This window comes from Enhydra lutris, unplaced genomic scaffold, assembly GCF_002288905.1.
Source record: "Enhydra lutris kenyoni isolate GAN:26980312 unplaced genomic scaffold, ASM228890v2 scaffoldscaffold22, whole genome shotgun sequence".
Lineage (NCBI taxonomy): Eukaryota > Metazoa > Chordata > Mammalia > Carnivora > Mustelidae > Enhydra > Enhydra lutris.
In genome coordinates this window covers 9495135-9519639 of record NW_019154106.1, presented here as the reverse complement: position 1 = coordinate 9519639, position 24505 = coordinate 9495135, and the positions used below count along the sequence as shown (strand labels likewise).

General features: G+C 56.1%; 1 protein-coding gene across 1 annotated transcript; it reads left to right on the top strand.

Annotated features, from left to right (window-relative positions):
- The first annotated feature begins 961 nt into the window (after positions 1-961).
- On the top strand, positions 962-24286 carry LOC111150026 (inner centromere protein-like). Its single transcript, XM_022507342.1, has 19 exons — positions 962-1108; positions 4251-4401; positions 4792-4905; positions 5802-6601; positions 12163-12214; positions 12759-12813; positions 12897-12999; positions 13926-13977; positions 14423-14576; positions 14666-14800; positions 15316-15327; positions 19011-19120; positions 19219-19339; positions 19564-19686; positions 20708-20883; positions 21091-21175; positions 21331-21459; positions 22248-22398; positions 23893-24286. The coding sequence occupies exons 2-19, from the start codon at positions 4262-4264 to the stop codon at positions 24105-24107; spliced, it is 2727 nt and encodes a 908-aa protein (XP_022363050.1). The 5' UTR covers positions 962-1108; positions 4251-4261; the 3' UTR covers positions 24108-24286.
- The last annotated feature ends 219 nt before the right edge of the window (positions 24287-24505 follow it).

Sequence of the window (24505 nt, the reverse complement as noted above, 5' to 3'; positions counted from 1 at the left end):
TAACTTTTTTTTTCCCAATCTTGGTCAAAACATAACAATTTACCATCTTAACCATTTTTAAATGGACATTACAGTATATTAACTACAAGCACATTATTGTGCAACAGATTCCTAAAACTTTCGGAATTTTCCATCTCGCAAAACAGAAACTGTATTGAATAATTCCCCTCTCCCCTCCTCTCCCCCAGCACCTGGCAAACACACCACTCTACTTTCTGTGTCTAAGAGTTTGACTGCTTTAGATACCTCTTATAAGCAAAATCATGAAGTGTTGGTCTTTCTGTGACTGACTCATTTCACTTGGCATCGTGTCCTTAAGGTTCACCCGTGTCGTAGCAGATGACAGCATTTTTTTTTCCCTGCAAGGCTGAGTAATAGTCCAGTGTATGCCTATGCCCCATTTTCTTTATCCAGTCATCAACTGATAAACATTTAGACTGTGGGACCCAGGCTGCTGGGCTCTGGAGTAACACAAAGTCTGGCGCGCTCTATAAAGAATATCCTTTTTAATTCTCAAAAATGGCAGAGGTCAGATAGATGCCATTCAGTACGAAGAAGAGAGCCAGACTAAGAAACTGCAAAGCGTAAGGTTCCCGCGGTAAACAGGGTTCTGAGGTCCGGCCCCACCGATGCCCCGCCCCTCCCCAACGACTTCCCCCGCCTCCCGCGGGGCCTCGCAGTGCATGTTGGGGCTTGCAGTTCCGGCGTGAGGGGCCGTGCGCGCGCATCCACCGCCGGGCGCGACTTCCTCCCTCGGCCGCCTGCTGTCGCTCCCGGAAGCTGAGCAGGTTAAAGTTTTAGCCCTTCCTTTCCCCGCCCCTTAGCCCCGCAGACGGCCAACCCACGTAGCTAATAGGTGGCCGGGCTCGCGCTTTCTCTTATCTGATTGGTTTAGAGTCTTGTAGGCTCTAGACAAACTCGCCGGGGATTGGTCGAATCATCAGTTTTGAAATTTCGGAGGTTTCGCCGAGCTGCGCGGCCCCATTGCGTCTCCGAAGCGGTGAGCCCTGGAGACCCAGAGCCGAGAGTTTTGGGCCGGCCGGGGGCTCTGCTAGGGAGGCCGCCGGACTTGGATCGGAGCAGCACTTAGCAGACGCGGTGCAGTCGAGTGAGTGCGCGGGGCGGCCGGCGGGGCTGGGGGTGGTTGGCGGTTCTCTACCCTCCCGCCAACTCCGGACCGGGGGCGTGACACCCCCCGCTTCGCCCCGCGGCCTGGAAATGCACGGGCCACTTCTTCCAGGTGGCGAGGTGACCTGCCTTGGTCCTGGGGCCTGAGATGACCCCTTATCCTCCGCCTAGGTCACCAGATTCCGAAAGAATAATATTCCTCTCCCTTTCCGGTCGGGTGCCTTGTTTTGTGCTGGGAGACCCTTTGTTGACCTGGACGCACATGAAACGCACAGCAACCCGGGATTATGCCAGATGGCATTTCTGTACAGTTAACCCTCGCTCAACACCTCCCCCACCAGCTGAGCAACGTTTTAAATTGACCATTTCCGGAGGCCAGGGCCGCCCCTCATTTGTCCCTCCGCAAGGACTTTCGCAGTCAGCGAGCGGTTCGATTCCATCCCGCCGCCGTGGTCTTCCCCGCGGGTGCCCAGGCCCAAACCCGGCGCCCACCCTTCAGAGACTGAAATCGAGCCGGCGGCATAGATTGTGGTCAGGAGCACGGTTTAAATCCAGGCCCCGCCCCTGATTTAGTGGGGGACTTCGACTTCTCTTTGCCTCAGTTTCCTCATCTGCACACGGGTGTCCCTGAGATCATGGTGGGCGGTAAATGGGACGATGCTCTACCTGAGCACTGAGGCAGGGCTCAGTAAGTGGGAGCAGCTATTTATGATCGCGACCAGACCTTCGCTGAGGTGTGGTAGACGGTTAAGTGCTCCACTTCCTGCACCTCAATAAACGGGCCCCCGGTCTCGTGGGTGGTGTGAGGGAAGTACTGGGAGAGGAAGGTGCGCTCCCTTCTCCCTTGGTGGGATGTTGGCTGTCCTGATTTGTGCACACAGGTTCTTCACGGGCAGAAGAGATTTTCTTACTGTTCTTTCCAGGAGCCTCTGTGGTACACTGATCCTTTCTTAGAGTCATCTCTCTGTTCTAACTTATAGTGACCCTTTTTAAAGAGCCAAGCTGAGGTCTCAAAAAAACAAAACAAAACAAAAAAAACCTTTATCATGGAAGAAGCCTAAATAAACACTTTTTTTGTACATTGTGAAAGAAGCTCTCACCAACTCTGCTATTTTGAACAATTACTTAAAAAAGAAAAAAGATAGTATAGTGTTGCTTGCTGTAGCTCTTCAGCGAACCTTTGTTTTGGTTTTGGCTTCTTTAAACAATTTTCTCTTTCCTGGCCTGGAACTGGGGTCCTGCCGTTTGGCAGGGCTGAGCTCTGGGACAGAGGGTCTGAGGGGAGGGATGGCAGCACAGAGGCCATGCCTGTGATTGACTGGCTTCAGAGCTGTCTCTGCCCAAAGCTTCTGCCGTCCTTTGTAACTGCCCCTATCCTGATTAGGGCTGCTTCTGGCATCTAAGAGCAGGAGCCTAACCTGTGTATGGCATGCCCTAACCTGTGTAGAATGGTGTCCCTGTGTGTTGCCTGGGGGGAGAGGTACCTATAGGATGTTTATTTCTAGGTGTAGAACTGACAGATGAATTAATTCATTCAATAAGTAGTCCCTTTATGCCAGGCACTGTGCCAGGCTCTGGGCTTTCATCTGCAAGCAAGACAGAAAAGGCTTGCCCTGGGGGAGCAAATGTTTAGTGGGCAGAGACAGGCAGTAAGTGAACAGATAGATACACAGTTACCCAAGTGCCATGCAGAGAACTGAAATCTATAGATGGTATAGTGGTGGTGGTCAGGTCCTTCCTGAGTTGCTGAGATCCAGGTGCAAATCGGAGACAGAAGTTTCCAGATGGCGGGCAGATCTTGCTTGAGGAACAAAGGCTAGTGTGCCCTGGAAATCAGGCCCCATGAAGTCTTGTGAAGCTGCAACAGGGCCTGGTGTTAAGCTCTATAAGGTGTCAAGGGATCAGTGATTTAGAACCTCCTTCCGGGAGCTTCGATCTTTTTTTTTTTTTTTTTAATATTTTTTTTATTAGAGAACTTGTGCAGAGTGGGGGAGGGGCAGAGGGAGAGAGAAACTCTGGACTCCCAGCTGAGAGCAGAGTGACCCTGGGGTCATGACCCAAGCCAAAATCAAGCCACTGAACCGACTGTGGCACCCAGGCGTCCCAACCAGGAGCTTCCATCTTCAGTGGGAGGCTGAGCTCTGCGGTTTCTTGATTTTAGGGGTGTAGATCAGGGTGGTGGGTCATTGTTGTGGTATGTGACATGCCGTCTGTTATGATGGCTGACGTCCATCACTCATTCATTCCCCTCTAAGGATATTTATTAAGCTCCTGCTGTGACTGTAATGAACTCTTCTTCCTGGCCTGGGGCTTTGATGATGATTTTATAACAGCCTTAAAGAGGATACCTGAGTTGCTGGTTTGTTTTAGAAATGAAGAGATATTGATTTTGTGTTTCTTGTATTTTCTGAAAATTAAGACATTGTTTATCCACTCCCCTCATGCTCTCTCATTCATTTCTAGGGCATTTCAGTTTAAGGGAGAAGGTGGTAGGGGGCTCTTTGGAGAGGAGCATGTCTCTGAACCCCTACTTTCTTACCAACTCCCTTGGAATGCAGAACCTTCTGTTCACTGACCTTTTGAAGAAGCTGTTGGAGCTGATGTTCTTTGGCCTGATGCCAAGGGTCAGCTTGTGTGTTGCTCAGGGTGGCTGTGTCTAGCCGTTGCTCACCCCTAGGTAGTAAGAGGAGAGCCCACAGGCCTGAGATTGTGCAGGTAGAGAGGGGTCCTGTGCTGCCTGCAGTTTCTCCCTGATCCAGGAAAGCAGTTGGCCATGTCTTGTCATTTTAAGCCCCAGAAAAGGCCATTTGTAAGGACTGTTGCTACCGGAATTGGCTGGGAAGTGTGGACTTAAGGGGACAGTGGGCTGGGGGTTGGGGGGTCAGTTGGGAAGGCATTTGAACAGCAAGAAGGCGGGGCCCTCCTTTTTGCCAAAATGTGGTTAGTGGATTGGCATTTGGGATTTTGCCCCTGTGGGGGTGGCTGTGAGCAGGAAGGGGATCTGATTCAGTTACTGGGTGATTGTGGCTGAGGACGGGAGCTGGGCCCTGGCAGGCTCTTCCCCTGGGGGAAGTCCTAGCCCCCAACCCTGAGCCCTTGGGCTTCTTGTTCACTTTCACCAGCCAGAGCCACCATGGGGTCGACAGCCCCAGGGCCCATTCACCTGCTGGAGCTATGTGACCAGAAGCTCATGGAGTTCATCTGCAATGTGGACAATAAGGACTTGGTGTGGCTGGAAGAGATCGAGGAGGAAGCCGAGCGCATGTTCACCAGGTAAAGGCAGGCGTGTGCTGGCAGGAGGTCCCTTGGGAGCACAGCAGCCTTCATCCCCTACCTGACCCGCAGGACAGGCTGCCAGGGTTCCCCCAGAGTGCAAGGTGTGCTGGCGGCTCCCCCCGGATAATGGGAAGAAGGGGAGATGGTCCTGGGCCGGGCCTCAGGATGGGGCTGCAGAGGCTCGCGTGGGAGCCTTGCTCCGCTCTGTGTCTCTGGGACGAAGCCCCGAATGCCTGGCAGGGGGCTTGCATGTGGCCTTCAAAGCTTGGTGTGGGTCATCCGGGCTCGACCTGTCACTGCCAGGAGAGGGGTGGGGCCAGGCTGGGTCAGGGAGCAGGCTTGCGGTTCTGGGGCAGCTTCGAACATCACTGTCCTTGTACCAAACAGAGAATTCAGCAAGGAGCCTGAGCTGATGCCCAAAACACCTTCTCAGAAGAACCGACGGAAGAAAAGACGGGTTTCCTATGTTCAAGATGAAAACAGAGACCCCATCCGGAAAAGGTGTGAGGAGGGTCAGCTGGGCAGGTGGGGTCTGTGGAGGGTTGGCGCCCACCGGGAGGCATTGGTTCGCGGGCGTTCATGGGGAGCAGAGGCCAGCAGGGGTAGTGGTGGATACCATGTGGGCCATGCTGAGGGGTAGAATGTCCCAGGGAAATAAAGCGTGACCGAAGACCCCTAGATGGTGGAGTCCAGAGCGTGTGTGTGTGTGTGTGTGTGTGTGTGTGTGTGTGTGTGTGTTTGTGTGTGTTCTGGGTCTTGGGGGATTGGAAGGATTTCCAGAGGTGGGAGAAAAAAGAGAATCCAAACTTCTGCTTGGGAGCAAGGAACCAGAGGTGTGCACCAGGGTTCCTCCTGTTGCTGGGTTTGACGATGTCCATGGAAATGACTGTGGATTGCAGAGTACTGGGGGAGAGAGGCTGGGTCTTGGGGTCAGGCAATCTCTAACGCACACACCCTAGCTCTGCCCCTTCTCGGTTGGGTTAATTTTCCACCTTTGAGCCTCAGTTTGCTTGTCTCTAAGGTGAGGAGGGTGGTCCCCACCTCTCAGGGTCTTCTTGTGGACTTAGCGACAGCATGACTAGAGCCTCCTCAGCATGACTAGATGCGTTGCACCGTGCAATCTCAGTCAGCGGGAGCTTTTTGTGAGTTTAATCTTCCCAGCAGTTCTGTCCGGTCTGGCATTGTCCCAGCTTTATAGGTAAGGTGGCTGAGGCTCAGAGAGGAGCAGCCGGTGGTCTCGGCTGGCGTTTGGCCTTGGTCTTCCCCCTGCCAGCCCTCTGAGTCATACTCCATGCAAGCTAGTGGCTCCTGGGGAGATGAGTGTGCCCCTGCTCGATTGTGGGATGCCCCTTGCCGTGTTGGGTTGTCTCAGCTTCTGCTCCGGCTGCCTCCAGCAGGTTGTCCCGCAGAAAAACCCGGAGCAGCCAGCTGAGCTCCCGGCACCTCCGCAGCAAGGACAAGGTGGAGAAGCTGGCCACGGTGGTGGGGGAAAACGGCTCTGTCCTGCGGCGGATGACCCGCGCCACGGCCGCAGCTGTGGCGGCCACCGCGGCGTCCGCTGCCCCCTCGTCCAGCCCCGAGTCTCCCACAGCGCTGACCAAGAAGCCCCGGAACAGCCTGGCCGAGGGCCCGCTGGTGCCGGTGGTGGAGATCAGCGTCAGCGAGCGCCGGAGCGCCGAGCAGCACCTCCGCGGGATCAAGTCCGCCCAGTCGCCTTCCCGGGCTCCGTCCCCTCCAGCCTCAGTTCCTGCCTCCCCTAGCATGTCGATGTCGGAAGAGCAATCAACCCCCAAGAAGCCAGAGGCCAGGAGACTGGAATCTGTCACCGTGACCTCCCTAATGGCCACACCCCAGGACTCCAAGGGCCGAGGGGTCGGAGCAAGCCGGTCAGCCTCCAAGCTCAGGATCGCGCAGGCTTCCCCGGGCCCGCAGGACCTGTTGGGCTCTCCTGCGTCCCCGTGGCAGGAGCGGGTGCTGGCTCCCATCCTGCCGGACAACTGCTCCACGCCCACGGGCACCCGCGTGGACCCGCAGTCAGTACGGCGCAGCCTGATCGCACCATCCTCCCCTGGCCGCCAGGTGTCGCTGGCCGAGAAGTACTCGCTGGTGGACCGAAAGGACAAACCCATCCGCAGGTCTAGCAGAAGGATTGGCAAGAAAGCCGCTGAAGAGCCGGCCGCCTCGGCCCGCATCATCTGTGAGTCTGGGGCGCGGGGATCCGCAGTGGGTCGGGGCGCCGTGGAGGGTTCTTGATGCCTGGCTCAGCCAGAGGAGCTCCGGGGAACCATCTAGCAAGGTGCCGTCCCTAGAGCTTTCCTCAGCCGAGTAAATGTGCCCTGTCTGCTGTCCCCTACCGTAGCTGCTGCTAGCCCTATGTGGCTGTTAAGCTCCCCCAAAAGTGGCTAGTGTGATTGAGGAACTGAATTGTTAGTTTTATTACATTTTACTTAATTTAGATTTAAACTAGTGGCTACCGTACTGGAAAGCGCAAATCTAGTCCGACACTCTTATTTTACAGACAAGGAAACTGAGGTCCAGGGAGGTTGGCCACAGTGTCCCTGTGATTAATGGCCAATGTTGAGGTTCAAACCTAGGTCTTTTATCCAGGGCCAGTGTGTTCCACTTTCTTCCCACAGAGGCTCACGTAGACTGACCGCATTTGTAGGCTACCTCCTGATAGCACAACTGTTGGTCTGGGGATACTGAGGGGAAGAGACTGGGCTGTTCACCGCAGCAGGCTCATTCTGGCGGGACAGAGAACTCAGCCATTTACCTGCCCTGTGACCTTAAACAGATTTCAGAAACTTCTTCGTGGGCCTCCACGGTTAACGTTAACCATTTTTTCTTAAAGATTTATTTATTTATTTGAGAGAGAGAGTGTGTGTGCGCAAGGGGTAGGGCCTGAGAGAGGGGGAGAGGGAGTCTTAAGCACATTGCTGAGTGTGGAGCCCAACATGGGTCTCATCCCACGATCCTGAGATCACGACCTGAGCTGAGACCAAGAGTCAGATGCTTAACCTTAACCGACTGTGCCACTTAGGCATCTTTAGCGTTAGTCATTTTTATCATCATCTGGTCCCAGCTCGGGGATATTGTTCCAGTGGGAGCAGCTATTATGAGCCACAGAGGAGGACGGGCAGCTGGGAGGAGTCTGGGCTGGCTGCCTGGAGGAGGTGGGGTCTCACCTGGGAGGATTTTGAAGGGTGCCCGGGCTTTGGCAGGTGGGAAAAGATATGGGGCAAGGTATCCCTGGCAGAGGGAACAGCCTGTGCAAACACCCAGAGGAATAACACGGCAGGTAATGGGGTATCCTGGGCTCATGTGCCACACAAGGGGCTTGGGCTTGACCCCACTGATGCAGAGGATGTCATCCCTTGATGGTTGTTGAACGGCCCCTGGCACTGTGTGAAAAATGGCCAAAAGGAAGGGAGTGAAGGAGGCAGGGAGACTAGGGAAGAGGCTGCCGCCAGGGTCTAGCCAGAGGACAGTGAGGCAGTGGGACTGATGGAGAAGAAGGGCCAGGTTTTAAGTGAATGTGTCTCACAATTGGGATCAACGTCAGCCTGGCGCTTCTTGATGTGTGAAACGCTAGGTTGTCATTTGGCCCTTGCAGCAACACTGTTAGCCTGTTAGAATTCCTGCACTTTACAGAGAAGGAACCCGAAGCTTATGGCAGGCACCTAATCTATAAGATTGGGAAACGGGCTTGAGCCCTTTTCAACCTTTCTGGAATGGCAGGCTGTTGGCTGAGGAGGCCTTGTGGAGAGCCCTGGAGTGGGGTTCAGTCCGGCAGGTAAGGCCGTCTCCCCTTGCCAGGCCTCTTCCCTCCCTGGGGAAGGACTTGCTCCGGGTCATGGGGCCTGAGGACCGCAGTCCAGGCACCTGGCCCACTGTCCGTGTTTGGATTCTCAGAGTGGCTGAGGTGTCTGACTTGCCTCGTTGGTTAGCTCACTCCTGAATCTGATCCTTGGAAGGGGTCTGATGGAGTGGTTGAGCCTGGAGCTCTAGAGCCGGGGCGGGGGCGGGGGAGAGACTCTAGACAAGTCTTCCTCACTCTGAGTGCAGGGCTCGTCCACCTTGAGGTGGAAGGAGGAGGGAAAGGAGGGAGATGGTAAAACCTGGCAGTTAAGCCCTGGAGTCACACAGAGCCTCGGTGACCTGGGCACACCCTTCTCAGGACCTCAGTTTTCCCGTCCGTTGAATGGTGAGAACACTTGCCTTGAGTGTTGGACCTCATCTTAGTGCGAGGGGAGGGTACCGGCTCGATCAGTCTTAAACCATAAGACCGCAGAAGGCCTGTGTTCCTGAAGCTCCGTCTGGTCGTGGCCAGGCTGACCCTGACCTGAATTGGGCTGCAAGGATGTGGAACAGTGAGGGAGACAGGCCTCCTGGAGGCCTTCCTGATGCCTAGGCTCTGGGTCTTGGCTGACAGGCAACTTGGGGGTGGGGGGTGTCTTAGTTTGTGTTCCCCCAGAAGCAGCCTTGATGTCAGGATTTGAGTGCAGCTTGTTAATTTTGGAGGTGTGGGAAACGCCTACAGCAGGGTCGTGGGGAAGTGAGACAGGAAGGCCTGCCCGTGAAGGGGCCTGGTGCTGTGGGGGGCGGGGTGGAGGGCACCCCTGGAAGTCAGGTGGGGCACTGAGGCAAGGGGCTGCCGGGCGGGGGCATTCATTCCCTGCACTCTTGGCCTGGTGCGCGTTGGCCAGAGGGAGCCACTGGGCTGGCGGCGGGGTAGGGGGGTGGGTTGGGACGTTGTTAGGCAGAGCCTGCTTCAGCGTGTTTGAAGGGTCCTGCTCCTTGGGCCAGGCTCCTCTTTGGGGTCCCCCCAACCACCACTGTGTTGGGAAACAGCCCATCCGTCCCTTTGCCGGGACTGACGCCATCTCCCTGCCACCACACCTGGCCCGAGGCCCGAATGGCATGGAGATGGCACTTAACATTCCGGAGGAGTCCTTGCACTGGCGGAAGGTGCGGTCATGTGGTGTCTCCTCATCCCTCGGCTCCCTCAGCGAGCGCTGAGCTGGGATGGGAGACGAGGAGGGGAGCTGTAAGGCTGCTGGCCCCCGCAGGTGGGAGCAGGCCCCACCTGTGACTGTGGGCGGGCTCTGCCCCAGGCCCCGCTACACTCCCGGAAGCAGGGTCCTGCTGCTCTTCTCTCTGCGCCTCAAGTTTGCTGCTCCAGCCCTTTGTTCTTCTTCCCGCCTTCCCTTATGCCCATGGACACTGCATGGCCTCACCTCAGCTGCCTCTCAGCGTCACCTCAGGAAAGTCCGCCCTTTCCTGCCTCGCGGCCTTCGCAGGTGCTGTTCCTTCCACCTAGACCAACAGCTCTCAACTTTCGGTCTAAACAGCTGCTTCCAGTCTTAAAAATTAAGGAGGACCCCAAAGAGCTTCTGATGATGAGGGTTCTTTCCATTGATAGCTACCATATTAGAAACTAAATCTGAGGGATGTAAAATGTTTCAGTACTATTGAATATTCTCTGTAGTCCTATTACTTATTTCGACAGTAAAGATTAAGAATATTATTCAATACTTTGATATTAAAAAAACCCATTGTTGATTAACGTTAGTTTTTTTTTTAATGAATAGAATAAGTAACTCTTTTCTAAAACAACTGTAAGGAGGAGACTGGGCATGCTCTACATCTTGCAGATCTTTTGCATGTGTGGCTCGAAAAGATGCATCTGGGTTCTGTACTCCCATCTGCTGGCTTATGTTGTTTGGGTTAAAACATATGAAGAAAAGCTGGCCCCACGCAGATACGTAGTTGGAAAAGAGAGGAGTACTTTAAAAGTCTTTTCAGATAATTGTGCACAATCATTTTTTTTCCAGATAATTTTGTGCATTCTTTTTTTTATTTTTTATTTTTTATTTTTTTATTTTTTTTTAAGATTTTATTTAGTTATTTGACAGACAGAGATCACAAGTAGGCAGAGAGGCAGGCAGAGAGAGAGAGGAAGGGAAGCAGGCTCTCCGCTGAGCAGAGAGCCTGATGTGGGGCTCGATCCCAGGACCCTGAGACCATGACCTGAGCCAAAGGCAGAGGCTTAACCCACTGAGCCACCCAGGCGCCCCAATTTTGTGCATTCTTAACACAAGTGGTGGCTTCTTAGAAGCTCATTGCAGTGTAGAATCAGAAACTATCCTTGATCCCACCCTGGTCTGTCTTTCACTTTGAATGGAACTTTTAGCCATGTTTGATTTTGTAGCATTGTGCATCGATTATTTGGATGTGTTACTGAGTTACGTGCATCTTCTAAACGTCGACACCCTTCATCATCTGTTTCTTTAAAAGGAGCACATTTGCTTTCTGATCTTACCTGAAAAGTCTTTAGGTATTGGGAAGCTATGAAGCTCATGATAGTGCATACATATTTTTCAAAATTCTATTTTTGGCCTTTTTGGGGGGGCCTCCTTTTTTGAATTATTGGCAACAAATATTTATTGTTTCACATGAAGCGACAGGCTCACTTCATTTTTTAAGATACTTGGGTACTGCCAACTATCCAAGACTGAATAGCCATTGTTTGCCAGTTGCCTTTTCAATGAAAAATAGTTCCGTGAAAAAGTGGCTAGTTGAGCTGGGTACTCAAACATGGGCACCTTCCGAGGGACATGGCTGTGCACCAGAGGGCACTGCACAAACTTTCCACCCTCTACACAGAGGTTCAGAAGACACACACTTAAGTTTAGATTTGATAAAATTAATAGTTTTTACTCCTTCATTGAGGACATTCTTAAGGGAAACGACATTTCTGTGCTGAGTGTGGCGTACAGCTGGTTTTGTGACTTCTGTCGAGCGCTCACGCTCCAGCAGTCTCACCTAGCATTGCTTTTGCTCTTTCAGGGCAAATCCCAGCACAGTGAGAAGGGAAAATTGTTTCTGTGTTGCAGTGGAAACAGGACTTCACGGATCCTGGCTGAAAGGGTTGGGCACTTGACTTCCAGGAATCTGAGAGTACGCTTTGGGAACCACTGACCTGGACATCCTTCTCCCTGCCAACCCTGCCCCTTTGTGTCCTTGTTTTCCTTCATGACCCAGCCCCTAGACCAGCTCAGGTCCTGGCCCCCTTATAGTCTTTCAAAATCCTCTGCTCTTTCCTGTCATCACACATACCACCTGTCTTTCACTACATTGTTTGATGGTTATATAGACCGGAGAGTGGCTCTGTTTGTTTTGCTCACCATTAGGTCCCCAGGGCCTGGCTCAGGGCCTGGTACATAGTAGGCCCTCAAAGAATAATTGCTGAATGAACGAGCTGCTTTTTGTTGGGCCCCATGCTGGATGTTGGGGGCCTGGAATCAGATATTCACTAGATACTCATAGCCCTGTGAAGGAGCCAAGACCTGCCCTCAGATGGGCAGGTTGCCAGCTAGGGAGTAGTAGGAGACATAAGCCAACAGCTCTACTGAGGGCACTAGGAGCAGGGAGAATGTGCTCAGGACCTCTGTGCCCAATGAAGGGTGGGATCTCTGGGATGGAGAGGGTCTGTGTTTAGTGAGAAAGGTCTCTGAGGTAGAGAGGGCCTGGGTGAAGAAAGAGGTCTCTGGGTGGAGAGGGCCTGGGCCTGGTGAAGAGAAAGGTTTCTGCAGTGGGGAAGGTCTGGGTCTGGTGAAGGGAGGGGTCTCTGGGGTGGAGCGGGTCTGGGTCTGGTGAAGGGGGGCCAAGCCCCAACCAGCACCTGGCTCTCTGGGCCTATTGGAGTGGCACCTGGCCAGTTTCTGAGGCATCATTCGTTCATTTGTTTCCCCTCAGGTCACAGTTACCTGGAGAGGCTCCTGAATGTTGAGGTGCCCCAGAAAGTAGGGTGAGTTCAGTTCTAGGGCTTGGGGAGCTTTCCAGGGCTGGGCAGGGCGCATGGATTCCTGTGTACGGGAGCTCCAGGCTAGAAGCATTTCCTGTGCCCGAGCTTTCCCTCCTGGTGGGGACTGCCCACAACTATAGCCGCACACAGTTGTCAGCCCTGTCCTGGCCTTGACTCTTCCAAGCCTTACCCTGGGGGGCGTGGGCTTCATGGGTTGGCAAATCCAAAGGGTCTACTGGCCCTTCTGTGAATCAAGAGGTGGTCTCACAAGACACGAGAGACAGTGGCTTATCGGGGCATGCAGGATTGGGGTAGAGCCGGGAAGGGGCTGACATCCCGAATGCAGCTGAATTCGGAAGCTGACCATCCTCGTCTGCCCAGGCGGCAGCCACTCCGGGGAGCTGCTGGCTCTGGCTACTGTCCTCCTGGCCTGCCTGGCACTGTGGGTTTGTGACCCAGGCCAGTGCATCTGATGGGGTGGGGAAGGGCTCCTGTGAGGAGGACCCAGGCCGGCTGGGCACGTCCCACATGCCTCTTGCTCTTTCAGCCCTGAGCAGAAGCCCGGCAAGGAGGCTGAGCCCGTGGAGGCAGCTGATCCGGAGGTAAGGCGAGCAGGCCAGGGAGAGGAGCGCTCAAGGGCCTGGGAGTCCCAGGTGAGACCCCGAAGCCTTGGTTTCTCCCCCAGGTCCCCAAGAGCGCATCCCGCAGTGCCACCAAGATCGCCATTAGCACACCTGCCTCGCGGCCTGTGGCTGGTGGCCAGGAAACGCCCTCTGAAGGGCAGCAAGGTGAGTCTGACCTGTCGTGTACTGAGACCAGGGCCGCGCTGGCCTTGGTGGCCTTGGCCTGACTCTGTCTGTCTGTCAGAGGCTTGTGCCCCCCCTCCTGGAGGCAGTGGGAGGAACCCTGAGCTGGGGTGTGAACACCTGGCCTTGTTATGTCTCGGCCACTGGCTCACTTCTCACCTTTGTGGGTCCCCTGTGTGAAGAGGACAGGAGAGCTCTGGGCTCTGGCACCCCCCGACTAGCTGCCACAGGCGTCCAAGGCCTAGCTTATGTCTCCTCAGTGGGAAGAGCACGAGAACTATGAGGTCTTTGAACATGGCTTCTCAGCTTTGTGCGGGGGTCAGGGACAAGGGCCATGCCAGCCCTGTAGCCCATGGGTGAACTCTAAGGTCCCTTTGTGGGAGAGTATTAAGCAGGAGGGGGAGATGCATGCTCTCCTAGGGCAGTGAAACAGAAGGTACTACCCCCACACCGCGTGTGAGGAGCACTTCCCTCCTCCCGTCATGCCGGCCCCAGCCCATAGGCCCTATAGGAGTGCGGTTTCGAAGCCGGGTGAGGGGTCTGTTAGAGTTTCCAGTTTCCACAGGCTTCTGCTCCTGAAGGGTACCCACCCCCACCAACTCTCAGTGTTGGTGGAGAGACATGGTTGGGGTCACCTCGATAGGACTGTCCTGCCGTTCTTGTCACGGGGCCAGGCTGGGGGCTGAGGGAGTCCACGAGCAGGGCATAGCATGCTGGGCTCCGGATGTCCCCAGATGGCTTGAAGCCATTCGGGGCTGAGGCTGATGGTGTCTGCCACTGGCCACCTTGGGGTCTGCCAGGAAGAGAGCCTTGCCCCTGCCGTGGCTGCTGCTTGGGGCGGGGTGGGGGGGGCACCCTGGCCCCTCCAAGCTGTTCCTGCAGCCTCACCAAAATTGCTCTCTTCACAGAGCCCAAGACTGACCAAGCAGATGGCCCCAAGGAGCGCCCCCAGAGTGTCAGGTTTGCATCCAGGCAGGGGGCCTTGCAGGCAACAATTCTGAGGGGCCCAGAGGGGCATGAACCTGGAGTCCTTGTTCGGGAGGGTGGGCATGGGGTTGGGGGCCTCTGTTTCCTCTCAGCCAGGAGGTGAGGGGAGCCTAGTACTCTGGCTGAATGAAGGAGCTGGCTCACTGCGATGACACAGACCTGGTCTGGGAGTGGATAACCCAATCCCAGACCCTGTCCTCTGCACCTTCTTGGCTGTGTGACCTGGGACAGGCCACTTCCCTTCCTCTGGGCAGCAGAGAGTCGGTCAGGGAGACCCCACCTCAGCAGAGCTTTTTAGTCGGGAGCCCTCTGCTGGGCCCACTTCTGTTCATGGGGGACCTCTTACAGGATGAGGTTGGGGCTCTGGGGAGGGTCCTGGGCTCAGCCCTGCGCCGTGCCTGTGGCCCCGCTGCGGCAGGAGGAAGCGCAGCTACAAGCAGGCGGTCAGTGAGCTGGACGGGGAGCCACAGCTGGACGAGGAGCCGCAGCTGGACGGGGAGCCGCAGCTGGAGGACGGGGAGCCGCAGGCCCCCAGGAGCAAGACCCCTTCCCCGCCCTGCCCTGCCAGCAAGGTGAGCAGGCACCAGCCTGCCCGCCCGCCCTCCCTCCCTCGGTGCCCCGCCCCCTGTGGCCTTGTCCTTACCCTGGTCCCCTCCCACAGGTGGTGCGGCCCCTCCGGACCTTCCTGCACACCGTGCAGAGGAACCAGATGCTCATGACCCCGACCTCGGCGCCCCGCAGCAGTGTCATGAAGTCTTTCATCAAGCGCAACACTCCCGTGCGCATGGACCCTAAGGTGAGGGAGCCCATGGCCCTGGCCAAACTTTGCTCCAGCCGGCTGGTGCGGCCGGAGGCTCCAGTCCCCTCGGCTGCCAGGAGGAGCATGGGTCTGGACCAAGGCAGCCGTGACCTGGCCCTGGCCAAGGGCCAGCTCCCTCCTCTATGGCCACTGGAGGACTGTCCCTGCTCCTTGGGCTCTGCACCACGGCTTACAGGCTTGGCTGGCTGCCCGTGACACCTGGGCCTTGGCCGCTGGGCTGAGAAGTAGTAGAAATGGCTAGCTGGCCAAGGCCATGACCGTCCATCCCGACGCCCACTCTGGGGGCTTGAGTAGTTAGGGTGAGGGACACACGTGGATGCTGTGCTTGCTGGGGGTGGGGGCTGCTGAGTTGGCAGGCAGCGGGGGGCTGCTGATGAGAGGCTGCGGGCCACACACCGATGCTGGCATGGCCAAGAGGGTGGCTGGCTTTCAGGGCGTCCTCCAGCCTGCCATTAACTCCTGGCTTTTTCCTTGTCTCCTCTTCCCCACAGTGCAGCTTCGTTGTAAGTAAAGCCTTTTCCTGTCCTGGTAACCTAGCTCCCCCTAGCACTTACCTGGTTAGCCCTGCTCCTGCAAACCCACCAGCGTGTGTAGAAGCACTAACATGGGAAATGGAGGGGTGCGGCCGAGGGAGTGGGGGAACCGGAGGCGCTGGGTGGCTGCCTGGAGACGCCCAGCCCTTCCGGGTGCCCTCCCCATGCGGGCCCTATCCTCTCTGCCCTTGTCTCTGCTCCCGGGAGGATGTATGTTGATCTCAGAACCTCCCTGAAGCCAGGGGCGGCAGAAGGGGTGCGGCTTGCGCCCATTGGCGGGGGCCACAGCTTGGATTTCCCCACAGCACCTCCCTCCCTACTCCCCAGCTCTGGGCTCCCCCTCAGGGTTTGGGGCTGTGAAGAGAACAGATAAGTTGTCTCTGAACCCCAGAGCCACCAAGATGGATTGGGTCACAGACCTTCGCTACTGCCCTGAGGGGCGGAACTGTGGGGGAAGCCAGGGTTCAAGGCTGAGTTTTGTGGGCGTAGCAGTGGAACTGCTGATAGCAGCCTCTGGAGAGAAGGCCACGGAAGCTGTTCTCTTCCCAGATACCTCAGAGCTGAGCCGGGCCACGGGCCCTGAGGAAGGAGCCCCAGATAGCCAGGATCGGCTCAGCCTGGAGTCTTGGCTTCCTGGGGTCTCCTTGGTTCCCACTGGTGCTTTGAAGGGCCTACTGCTAGGAGGGCTTCTACCTCTTAGCAGAGGGCCTCGGGCTAGACAGGTCAGGGGGCTTCCCAGCAGTTAGACAGGTAGGCCCTGAACTTGCCTCTCCTGCAAGGAAGCTGGTCCCCTTCAGCTGAGCATCTGGGGCTGGTGGGCCGTTTCTCCATTCGGAGACAGAGGGCATAAGTGGGTCACAGGGACCTCGGGATCTTGGACTCCTTTCCTAACCTTTGGCTGAGTTTCCTTTGGCTACAGAATGAGATCAAGGTCGTTTCATAGAAACGGATGAGCCAAAGTCCTGCGTTCCAAGCACCCAGCACAGGGCTTGGTACGAAGTGATTTTGAGTAAAAGGCAGAGAGACTGCTTGGTTGAGGCTCCTGGAGACAGAAGGGGCTCAACAAGCTTGGCTTTCTCACCTGCTGCCTTGGCCTCAGTGCGGCCTTTGGGAAGCAGGGACAATCCAGCCCACCTTGGAGGCTTGGGACAAAGGGCACACATGGATTCTATGACACGGACAATTCTTGCTTTCTCCTGTAAAGTTCACAATGCCCAGGACAGGTTCCCTGGCCTGTGTTGGGAAATTTTAGCACTCAGACTTTCAGAACAAAACCAGTTTTGCTGAGCCCTGTGGGAAGCAGGAGTCCGCTCAGCCCTTGGGGCAGGAACACAGGGTGGTGGGCGCTCCAGGTACCACGTGAACTTTGCCTCCCAGGTGTGTTCCTCACCAGACAGCAGGGGGTGGGAGTTGACTTCTGCCTGGGTGACCTTGAACCTGCAGAGTTACATCTTTGACCAAATGTGGAGTGTCCGCAGCCACTGTTGCTAAGAAGTTTTTAGTATTAAGTTCTTTCTCTCCATCGTGGGTGGCGACGACACCCATGCTGGCGGCGGGCCTTCCTGTGTGTCCCGCAGTCCTTCGGGCTCCATTCGTTTCTCTTCAGTAGCTTTTTCTCTCTGGATCAGATGGTGTTTCATTGACTTACTTTCACGTTTATTGATAACTGTCTGTCTTTGCCATTCTGCTCTTGAACCTAGGCACTGAGTTTGTTTTTTTTATCTCTGTTACTGTATTTTGAGCTCTCAAATTTCCAATTTACTTTTTTTCTGGATCTTCTGTCTGCTGAGATTTTCTGTTTTGCCAGTTGTCTCAAGAACGTGACTACTGTCGAAACATTTTTAGAATAGCGGTGTGATAGTCAGGGTCCTGTGTATGCGTCTGCCCCTCGCAGCTGAGCCTCGGCATTCGCACACAACCCGACAGTGTTGTTTTCTCCATCTATACTGTACGTTTCCTGTCTCTGCGATTCTCCCTCTCCGTCCCCCAGCCAGGAAGCTGAGGCTTTATTACCCTGCTCTGCCTCGCGCTTACACGGCCACATCTGGAGTCAGCTGCTGGGCGGGAGAGGAAGGAGCAGCAGCCTTGTCTCAAGCTTCTGGGATCACAGCCCCGCAGTAGGGAGGGGAAGCTTCTCCTCCTTCAGGGTTTTGACACTGCAGGTTCTTCTAACTGCGGCTGTCCCCACTGTCACAGGGTTTTTTGTGGCCTGGGGCATGAGAGGAGGAAGAAAAGGACAAACCAAGATCGGGCTTTCTGCATACTCTGAGCATTAGATGTCCCCTTTCCACTCCCTGAGTCAGAACGAGAGGGCCTTTCCCACATTCTGTCTGTCTGCACTGCAGGGCCCTTTGGGGTTTCAGACCTCATTGAGTTTAGATGAGAGGAAAAATAATAAACTTACTGTGGATTCGGTGATGCTCCAAAGCCTGCTCTTCCCCTTCTGTCTGCCCGCATAGCCCTCACACAGCTGCTCCATGCAGGCGTTTATGGCCATGTTCAGTGCGAGAGGCTTCGCGGAGTGTCTGCTCTCAACCAGGAGGAGCCCTGCTCTCCATCTTTAGGGCCGTATTACCTTGGGCCCAGATTTCTAGGTGGGAAATCTGCAGTCAGAGGCCAAGGGGAAATGGATAGTCACTCATGCGCGGAGAGGGGCCTCTGGGTGGCCGAGCCCAGAGGTGAGAGTCTGATGGGAGGCAGGAGAGGGGTCCAGGTCCCAGCTGCCAGGGGGCAAGTACCGCTCTTGTCCTTGGCCAGGGAATGCTCCATGTCCCCACCTCTGCTTGCCCCCTGCTGTGCCTTTGGGGATTTCTGGGCACTCGGAGGAGGAGGGTCTCAGCACTGATTTGCTGAACAACCAACTAGTACTTTTAAAAAGTGGTAAAAATCACAATGTTCCTGTATCACAGAGAATCCGCCATCCTTAATTTTATCTCCCCAGCCTATAGTAATCTTTGTTAGCATTTGGCTGTATTCCATTTTTTTCAAATATTGAGAAACACAAGAGCGCGCGCGTGTGTGTACACATAGCATAAAAGTGACAGCCTAGTACTAACAGATGAACATTATGTACCTACCATGCCCCGGGTAGAATGTTAACCGCAACTTCTACAGCAGTCTGTCCCTTCCCGGTCTTACCCTTCCTTCGCTTCGCGAGTGCACTTTAACATGGTTGTAACCAGAACATAGATCCATGGGCGCCTGGGTGGCTCAGTGGCTTAAGCCTCTGCCTTTGTCTCGGGTCATGATCCCAGGGTCCTGGGATCGAGCCCTGCATCCGGCTCTGCTCAGCAGAGAGCCTGCTTCCCCCTCTCTCTCTGCCTGCCTCCCTGCCTACTTGTGATTTCTGTCTGTCAAATAAATAAATAAAATCTTAAAAAAAAAAAAAAACATAGATCCAATTTTGAGCCCGATTTTTGTGCTGCTGCGATGTGGCAGGGTTTAGTCAAGGGCACTCAGGAGGCCTTAGGGCCCCCCCAGAAGGACTGTAGCCCCAGACCTCAATCTGATTGGAGAGGGAGGCACGTTTGGGGGCGGCTCTGCCTCTCTAGCACTCTGGCAGGGGCCCAAGGGGCACCCTCACTGCACCAGGGTCTCACTTACCCCCCCCCACCCCGCCTCATCCCACCCCACCCCACCCCACCTCGCCCCAGGAGAAGGAGCGGCAGCGCCTCGAGAACCTGCGGCGGAAGGAGGAGGCTGAGCTGCTCCGCAGGCAGAAGGTGGAGGAAGACAAGCGACGGCGGCTGGAGGAGGTGAAGCTGTAAGTGCTCTGCCTCCCGGCCCCGGCCCCGGCCCCGGCCCCGGCCTCGGCCTCGGCTCCACTCGGCTGGGCTCCCCACCACTGCCCTGTGCCCGCAGGAAGCGTGAGGAGCGCCTCCGCAAGGTGCTGCAGGCCCGGGAACGGGTGGAGCAGATGAAGGAGGAGAAGAAGAAGCAGATCGAGCAGAAGTTTGCTCAGATCGACGAGAAGACTGAGAAGGTGCGAGCCTCGGGCTGGTGGGCGGCCACGCTCTGGGCTGGGCTGCACCCCGGTGGGCCCCAAGCAGGTCAGACTGGGGGGGCCGTGGCTTCCGGGTGCCCCTCCCTTGGGCCGTGGGGAGCAAGCAGGTCTTGCAGGGGCAGGGGGTGCAGAGTTCTGCGCCCGTTCTGCAGGGCTGAGTGAGGAGGGGTGTGCTCATGGACACATCTGGGTGGGCTCTGCAGGCCAAGGAGGAGCGGCTGGCTGAGGAGAAAGCCAGGAAGAAGGCAGCAGCCAAGAAGATGGAGGAGGTGGAGGCGCGCCGGAAGCAGGAGGAGGAGGCGCGGCGGCTCCGGAGGCTCCAGCAGGTATGAGGGCAGGTGGGCCGACGGGCTCGGGCTTCAGGAAGGGTGGGGAAGGCTGGCACGTGCCTCAGTCCCCCAGCACGGCTGGGCGCACCCCACTTGGTTGGGCTGGTCTTGGGGGCTCCCGTGGCTTCAGCCCCGGAGGAGGTTCAGCAAATGCCTGGGAGACGTGGATGGTGACAGGAACTTCCCTCCCGTTTGCTGTGGAGGTGACAGTTCGAGAGTTAAGCGTACAGACCCCGGAGCCAGACTTCCAGTCTCGGCTCTGCCACTTTGGCAGCTGTGTGACCCTGGGCAGGTCAATCGACCTTGCTGGGCTTCAGGTCCTTCCGGTAACAGTGGTATCTACTTGATAGGGCTGGTGTGCGGATGAACGACAGGGAGCACAAATCTGTCACTAGGGGGTTAAGTACAAATAACTATAATTTATTTTTTATTTTATTTTATTTTTTTAAGATTCCATTTATTTATTTGACAGAGATCACAAGTAGGCAGAGAGGCAGGCAGAGAGAGGAAGGGAAGCAGGTTCCCTGCTGAGCAGAGAGCCCGATGCGGGGCTCGATCCCGGGACCCTGGGATCATGACCTGAGCCAAAGCCAGAGGCTTTAACCCACTGAGCCACCCAGGTGCCCCAAATAACTACAATTTAGTTAGTATCTGCTACGTGCCAGACACCGAAGTACGTTCGGTGTATGAACTCAGCAATTTCCTGCGGTTGTGGGTATTACTGTTGTTCCCATTTATCCATGAGGAAACCGAGGCCAGAGAGCTTAAGGCACTTGGCTGGGGTCACACAGCAGGGGAGTCTGTCTCCAGTCTCTGCCCTTGACTGCCGGCTCTGCTGCTGCACGACAGGCACTTTTCCTGGTGATTCTTGGTGGAGCTCTGCCCTGGCTCTCGCCGCTGGGAGGGAGCAGCTCTCTTCCCACCCTGTCCTCGCTCCTTCTCCAGCCCCTTCTGCAGCCCCCTCCCCTCGCCTGCCTGAGGCTGGCCCGAGGCCCCCGACCTTGCTCTCCCTTCACAGGAGGAGGAAGAGCGGCGGCACCAAGAGCTGCAGAAGAAGAAGGAGGAGGAGCAGGAGCGGCTACGCAGAGCTGCGGAGGCCAAGAGGCTGGCGGAGCAGCGGGAGCAGGAGCGGCAGCTGGCCGAGCAGCGGGAGCAAGAGCGCCGGAGGGAGCAGGAGCGGCTCCAGGCCGAGAGGTGAGGGGCCCACTCCCCCGCTGGCCCAGGCGGCGTCCTGGCATCGTGCCACCTGCTTTCCGTGGGCGTGTGGAAGGGAGACATGCAGAGCCGTCACCAGGAGGCAGCTGCCCCCTTCACTTGGGGGTCTGCGAAAGGGCAGACTCTTCTCATACTGGGAACTGGGCTAGGACTCAGCTTCCTGACAGGCTCTCGCTTGGTCCTCAGGGAGCTGCAGGAGAGGGAGCGGGAGAAGGCGCTGCGGCTGCAGAAGGAGCGGCTGCAGAGGGAGCTCGAGGAGAAGAAAAAGAAGGTAAAGGGGAGTGGGCCTGGGGCTCCCGTGGGGTCCGTGCCAAGCTCTGGGCCGACCTGGGGGTCGCTGGCCCAGCAGGTGCCTCGCCTGCCTGGCTGCATGGGGTTGGCGTGGGGGGTGGTGAGGACATGCTCAGTCTCCGACACCGGCCTCAGGAAGAGGAGCAGCGTCTGGCCGAGGAGAGGCTGCAGGAGGAACAGCAGAGGAAAGCCAGGGCGGCGGCGGCGGTAGCGGCGACGGCGGCAGCGGCCAGCAAAGGCCTGAATGTGACTGTGGATGTGCAGGTGAGGCCGGGCACCCGAGTGGAGAGGCTCTGGTCTCTGGTCCTTCCCTTCCCAGTAGCTGGAGGCACAGACTATGTACTAGGACTGGAAGAAAGAGGAAGGATACAGGTGGCCCAGTTGTTTTTACCATTTTCTTATTCTTAAAAGTAGAATTTGTTATTAAGAAAAAAAAAAAAAAGGGAAAGAAGAAGAAACTAAATTCTTTTAGAGAGTATAAAGTGAAAGAAAGGTACCCTTACAGGAGAGAGCTCATGACGTGAGCCAAAATCAAGAGTTGGACACTCAACCGACCGAGGCAGCCAGATGCCCCTTGTACCAGAATTTCTGTAACGAGCCCTTGTAACAGCATAATGCTCTTACAAACAACGTACGTGGGAGGGTTTTCATTGCAGTATAGCTTATGAGGATGCATGGAGCCAAATGTTCATCTATAACAGATGGTTAAAGTAAGCACCAGTCATGGGGCTCCCAGGGGGATATCCCTGGCTGCTGGTGGCACATTGACCAGGAAGAATGTTTGCAAAGCACTTTAACTTGGAAAAGGAAGATACAAACAATGAGTTCTGGAACACTGAAAAGAAATAAAATAAAATGAAAAAAAATTTTAAAAAAGAAAGGGAAGATACAGTCATTATGGTATGACTTTTTTAAAATTAAAAAGTGAGCCCCTGAACCTTTCTTACTCCCCATGAAATGAGGGGTGCTGACTAGAGCCCTAGCGGCCCTCGGCGGTGAGAGAGGCAAGAAGGCGGGCCGGGGGAACTGACAGCCATGTTCGTCTTCTCCAGTCTCCAGCTTGTACCTCCTATCAGATGACGCCACAGGGCCACAGGGCCCCCCCCAAGATCAACCCAGATAACTACGGGATGGACCTGAATAGCGATGACTCCACCGATGACGAGGCCCATCCCCGGAAGCCTATCCCCACCTGGGCTAGAGGTAAGCAGGGCTCAGAGTTCCCCAGAAGACCTAGGTCCTCTCTTGTGACATCTTGGATCCTGGACATACTGGCTTGCCAGCTGTGGGTGCCAGGAGGCTCTTGTACTCACGGGCTGGCTACTCGGCCCAACAAGCCTGTGGTGGACCTTGGGATGTGCCAGGGGAGGGCGGGCACTGTATGGCCAGTGGGCTTATCTGAGGACCAGTTGGACGGTGGGAGGCGCCTCTCTTCTTAAGAAATGAGTTAAATTATGGCTGGCTGCCCGCAGGCATGGTGCTGGCTGTTCCCGCTTGGCTCTGTGCCCCCCCCTTGGAGCCCTACCCAATGGGCCAGCTGGAGGTAGACCCAAATAAGCAGCTTCGGGTAGGAGTAACACCAAGATGGGCTAACAGGTTTTAGGCAGCACCCAAGAACTGGAGCTGGCAGTTCTGGGCAGCTGGGGAACGTCTGAGGCAGGGACGCTTGAGCAGGATTTGATCCCGGAGTAGACAAGCTGCGATGTTTAAACAGGAGCGTGGGTGGGGGTGACTAGGCCACTGAAGACCGGGATGCGAGGCCTACTGGGAAAGGGGCGGGGCCCGTGTGTACCATGGGCACTTTATCGAGTGAGCTGAGCTGGGCTGAGGGTGGGATGCAGTCTCACTGCCCGGAGAGAAGGGCCCAGAGCCCCATAGGGGTCAGCTCTCTCCAGAAGACAGCTTGCTTTGGTGTCACCTTGCTTGAACTCCATGTTGGCCAGAATCTGATTTAGTCTCCTTAACGTCTGACATCAGGTCATTTGGGAGGTGGCAGCATGCATGGGGGTCAGCATGCCCGAGGGGCCCCCTAATGGTGCTTGACCTTCACCAACTTAACCTGGCTCAGTTTTCTCATCTGTGAAGTGGGGGTGATGCCTGCTGAGAAGGGTTATTTAGGATGAAGTGAGTTAGTGTTTATAAGTGCCAGGCACATGTTCCACTTCCTAATGCCCCCCCAGGGACTCCCTAACTGGGCTGTGTGCCACCCATAGCCTTGGCCCAGGGGCTCCATTGGTAAGCTCCCTGTGCCACGGGACGTGGCAGTGCAGGGGGAGAAGCACCCGAGCACAGCGGTCGGGGATGGCAGTATGTGCTTACGTTCTGGAGCTAGACTGGTCTCTAGACCCCAGCTCCCCCCAGTCACTAGCCGTGGGCCCTTGGGCAAGTCTCACCATTATCAAACGGGGAGGATGAAGGAGCGGCCTCCCTGGTGGCTGTGGGGATAATGAGGTCATGCAGTGACCCAGGGCCTGGCCCACGTGAGCACCTGGGGACCTGTGTTCAGGTGAAGCTTCCAGAGGATGGCGGTGGGAACAGGCAGGAAGAGCATTTTCAGGGAACGAGGGCCCTGAGAGAGGAGCCAGTGTGGCAGACGTGGGGTCATGCTGGGGCGGAGAAGGCGACAAGGGGCCGGGGGTTGGAGAGACTCACGAGGAGCCCCAAGGCAGTGACCTGACCCTCCGTGTCCCCCCGCAGGCACTCAGCTAAGCCAGGCCATCATCCACCAGTACTACCACCCCCTGAACCTGCTCGAGCTCTTTGGAACCATCCTCCCACTGGACTTGGAGGACATCTTCAAAAAGAGCAAACCCCGCTACCACAAGCGCACCAGCTCTGCTGTCTGGAACTCGCCGCCCCTGCTGGGTGCCAGGGTCCCCAGCAGCCTGGCCTACAGCCTGAAGAAGTACTGAGGCCCCCGGGCCTTCTCAGTGGTCTCAGCCCCTGTGTGTGTGTCTGCCTGTCCGCCCCTCTGTCGCTCGGTGCCATCCTGCCTGGTGTCCTGTCTCGGGGGTTTGCCGTGTGTATATAAATGTCCTCTGTGTGCTACAGGCAGAACGGGGCCCAGGCCTGTTTGGAGGCTGCACGGGTGGGGGGTGGGGGGAGAACTAGCCCAGCCCCGCCTGGCCTGCACACAGCACTCTGTAAATAGGTTGGTAGAATTCAGCGGAATTTTAGCCTCTAGTGTTCGAGAGCTAGAATAATAAAGTCTGTTCCTTCAAGCCTGCTGTGGGTATTATGGGGATGGGGGGCCTTGGCAGAATGTCCTGGACCCTGGCCCTGCCGCCCCGTGTCTCAGGCCACCAGTGGG

What these genes read in the sequence shown, in the direction of transcription:
- LOC111150026 (XM_022507342.1), top strand. Translation starts at nt 4,262, where the DNA reads ATGGGGTCGACAGCCCCAGGGCCCATTCACCTGCTGGAGCTATGTGAC. An exon ending in TGGAGGCAGCTGATCCGGAG is followed by an intron (nt 12,814 to 12,896) that starts GTAAGGCGAGCA and finishes TTTCTCCCCCAG; the next exon opens with GTCCCCAAGAGCGCATCCCG. An exon ending in GAGCGCCCCCAGAGTGTCAG is followed by an intron (nt 13,978 to 14,422) that starts GTTTGCATCCAG and finishes CCGCTGCGGCAG; the next exon opens with GAGGAAGCGCAGCTACAAGC.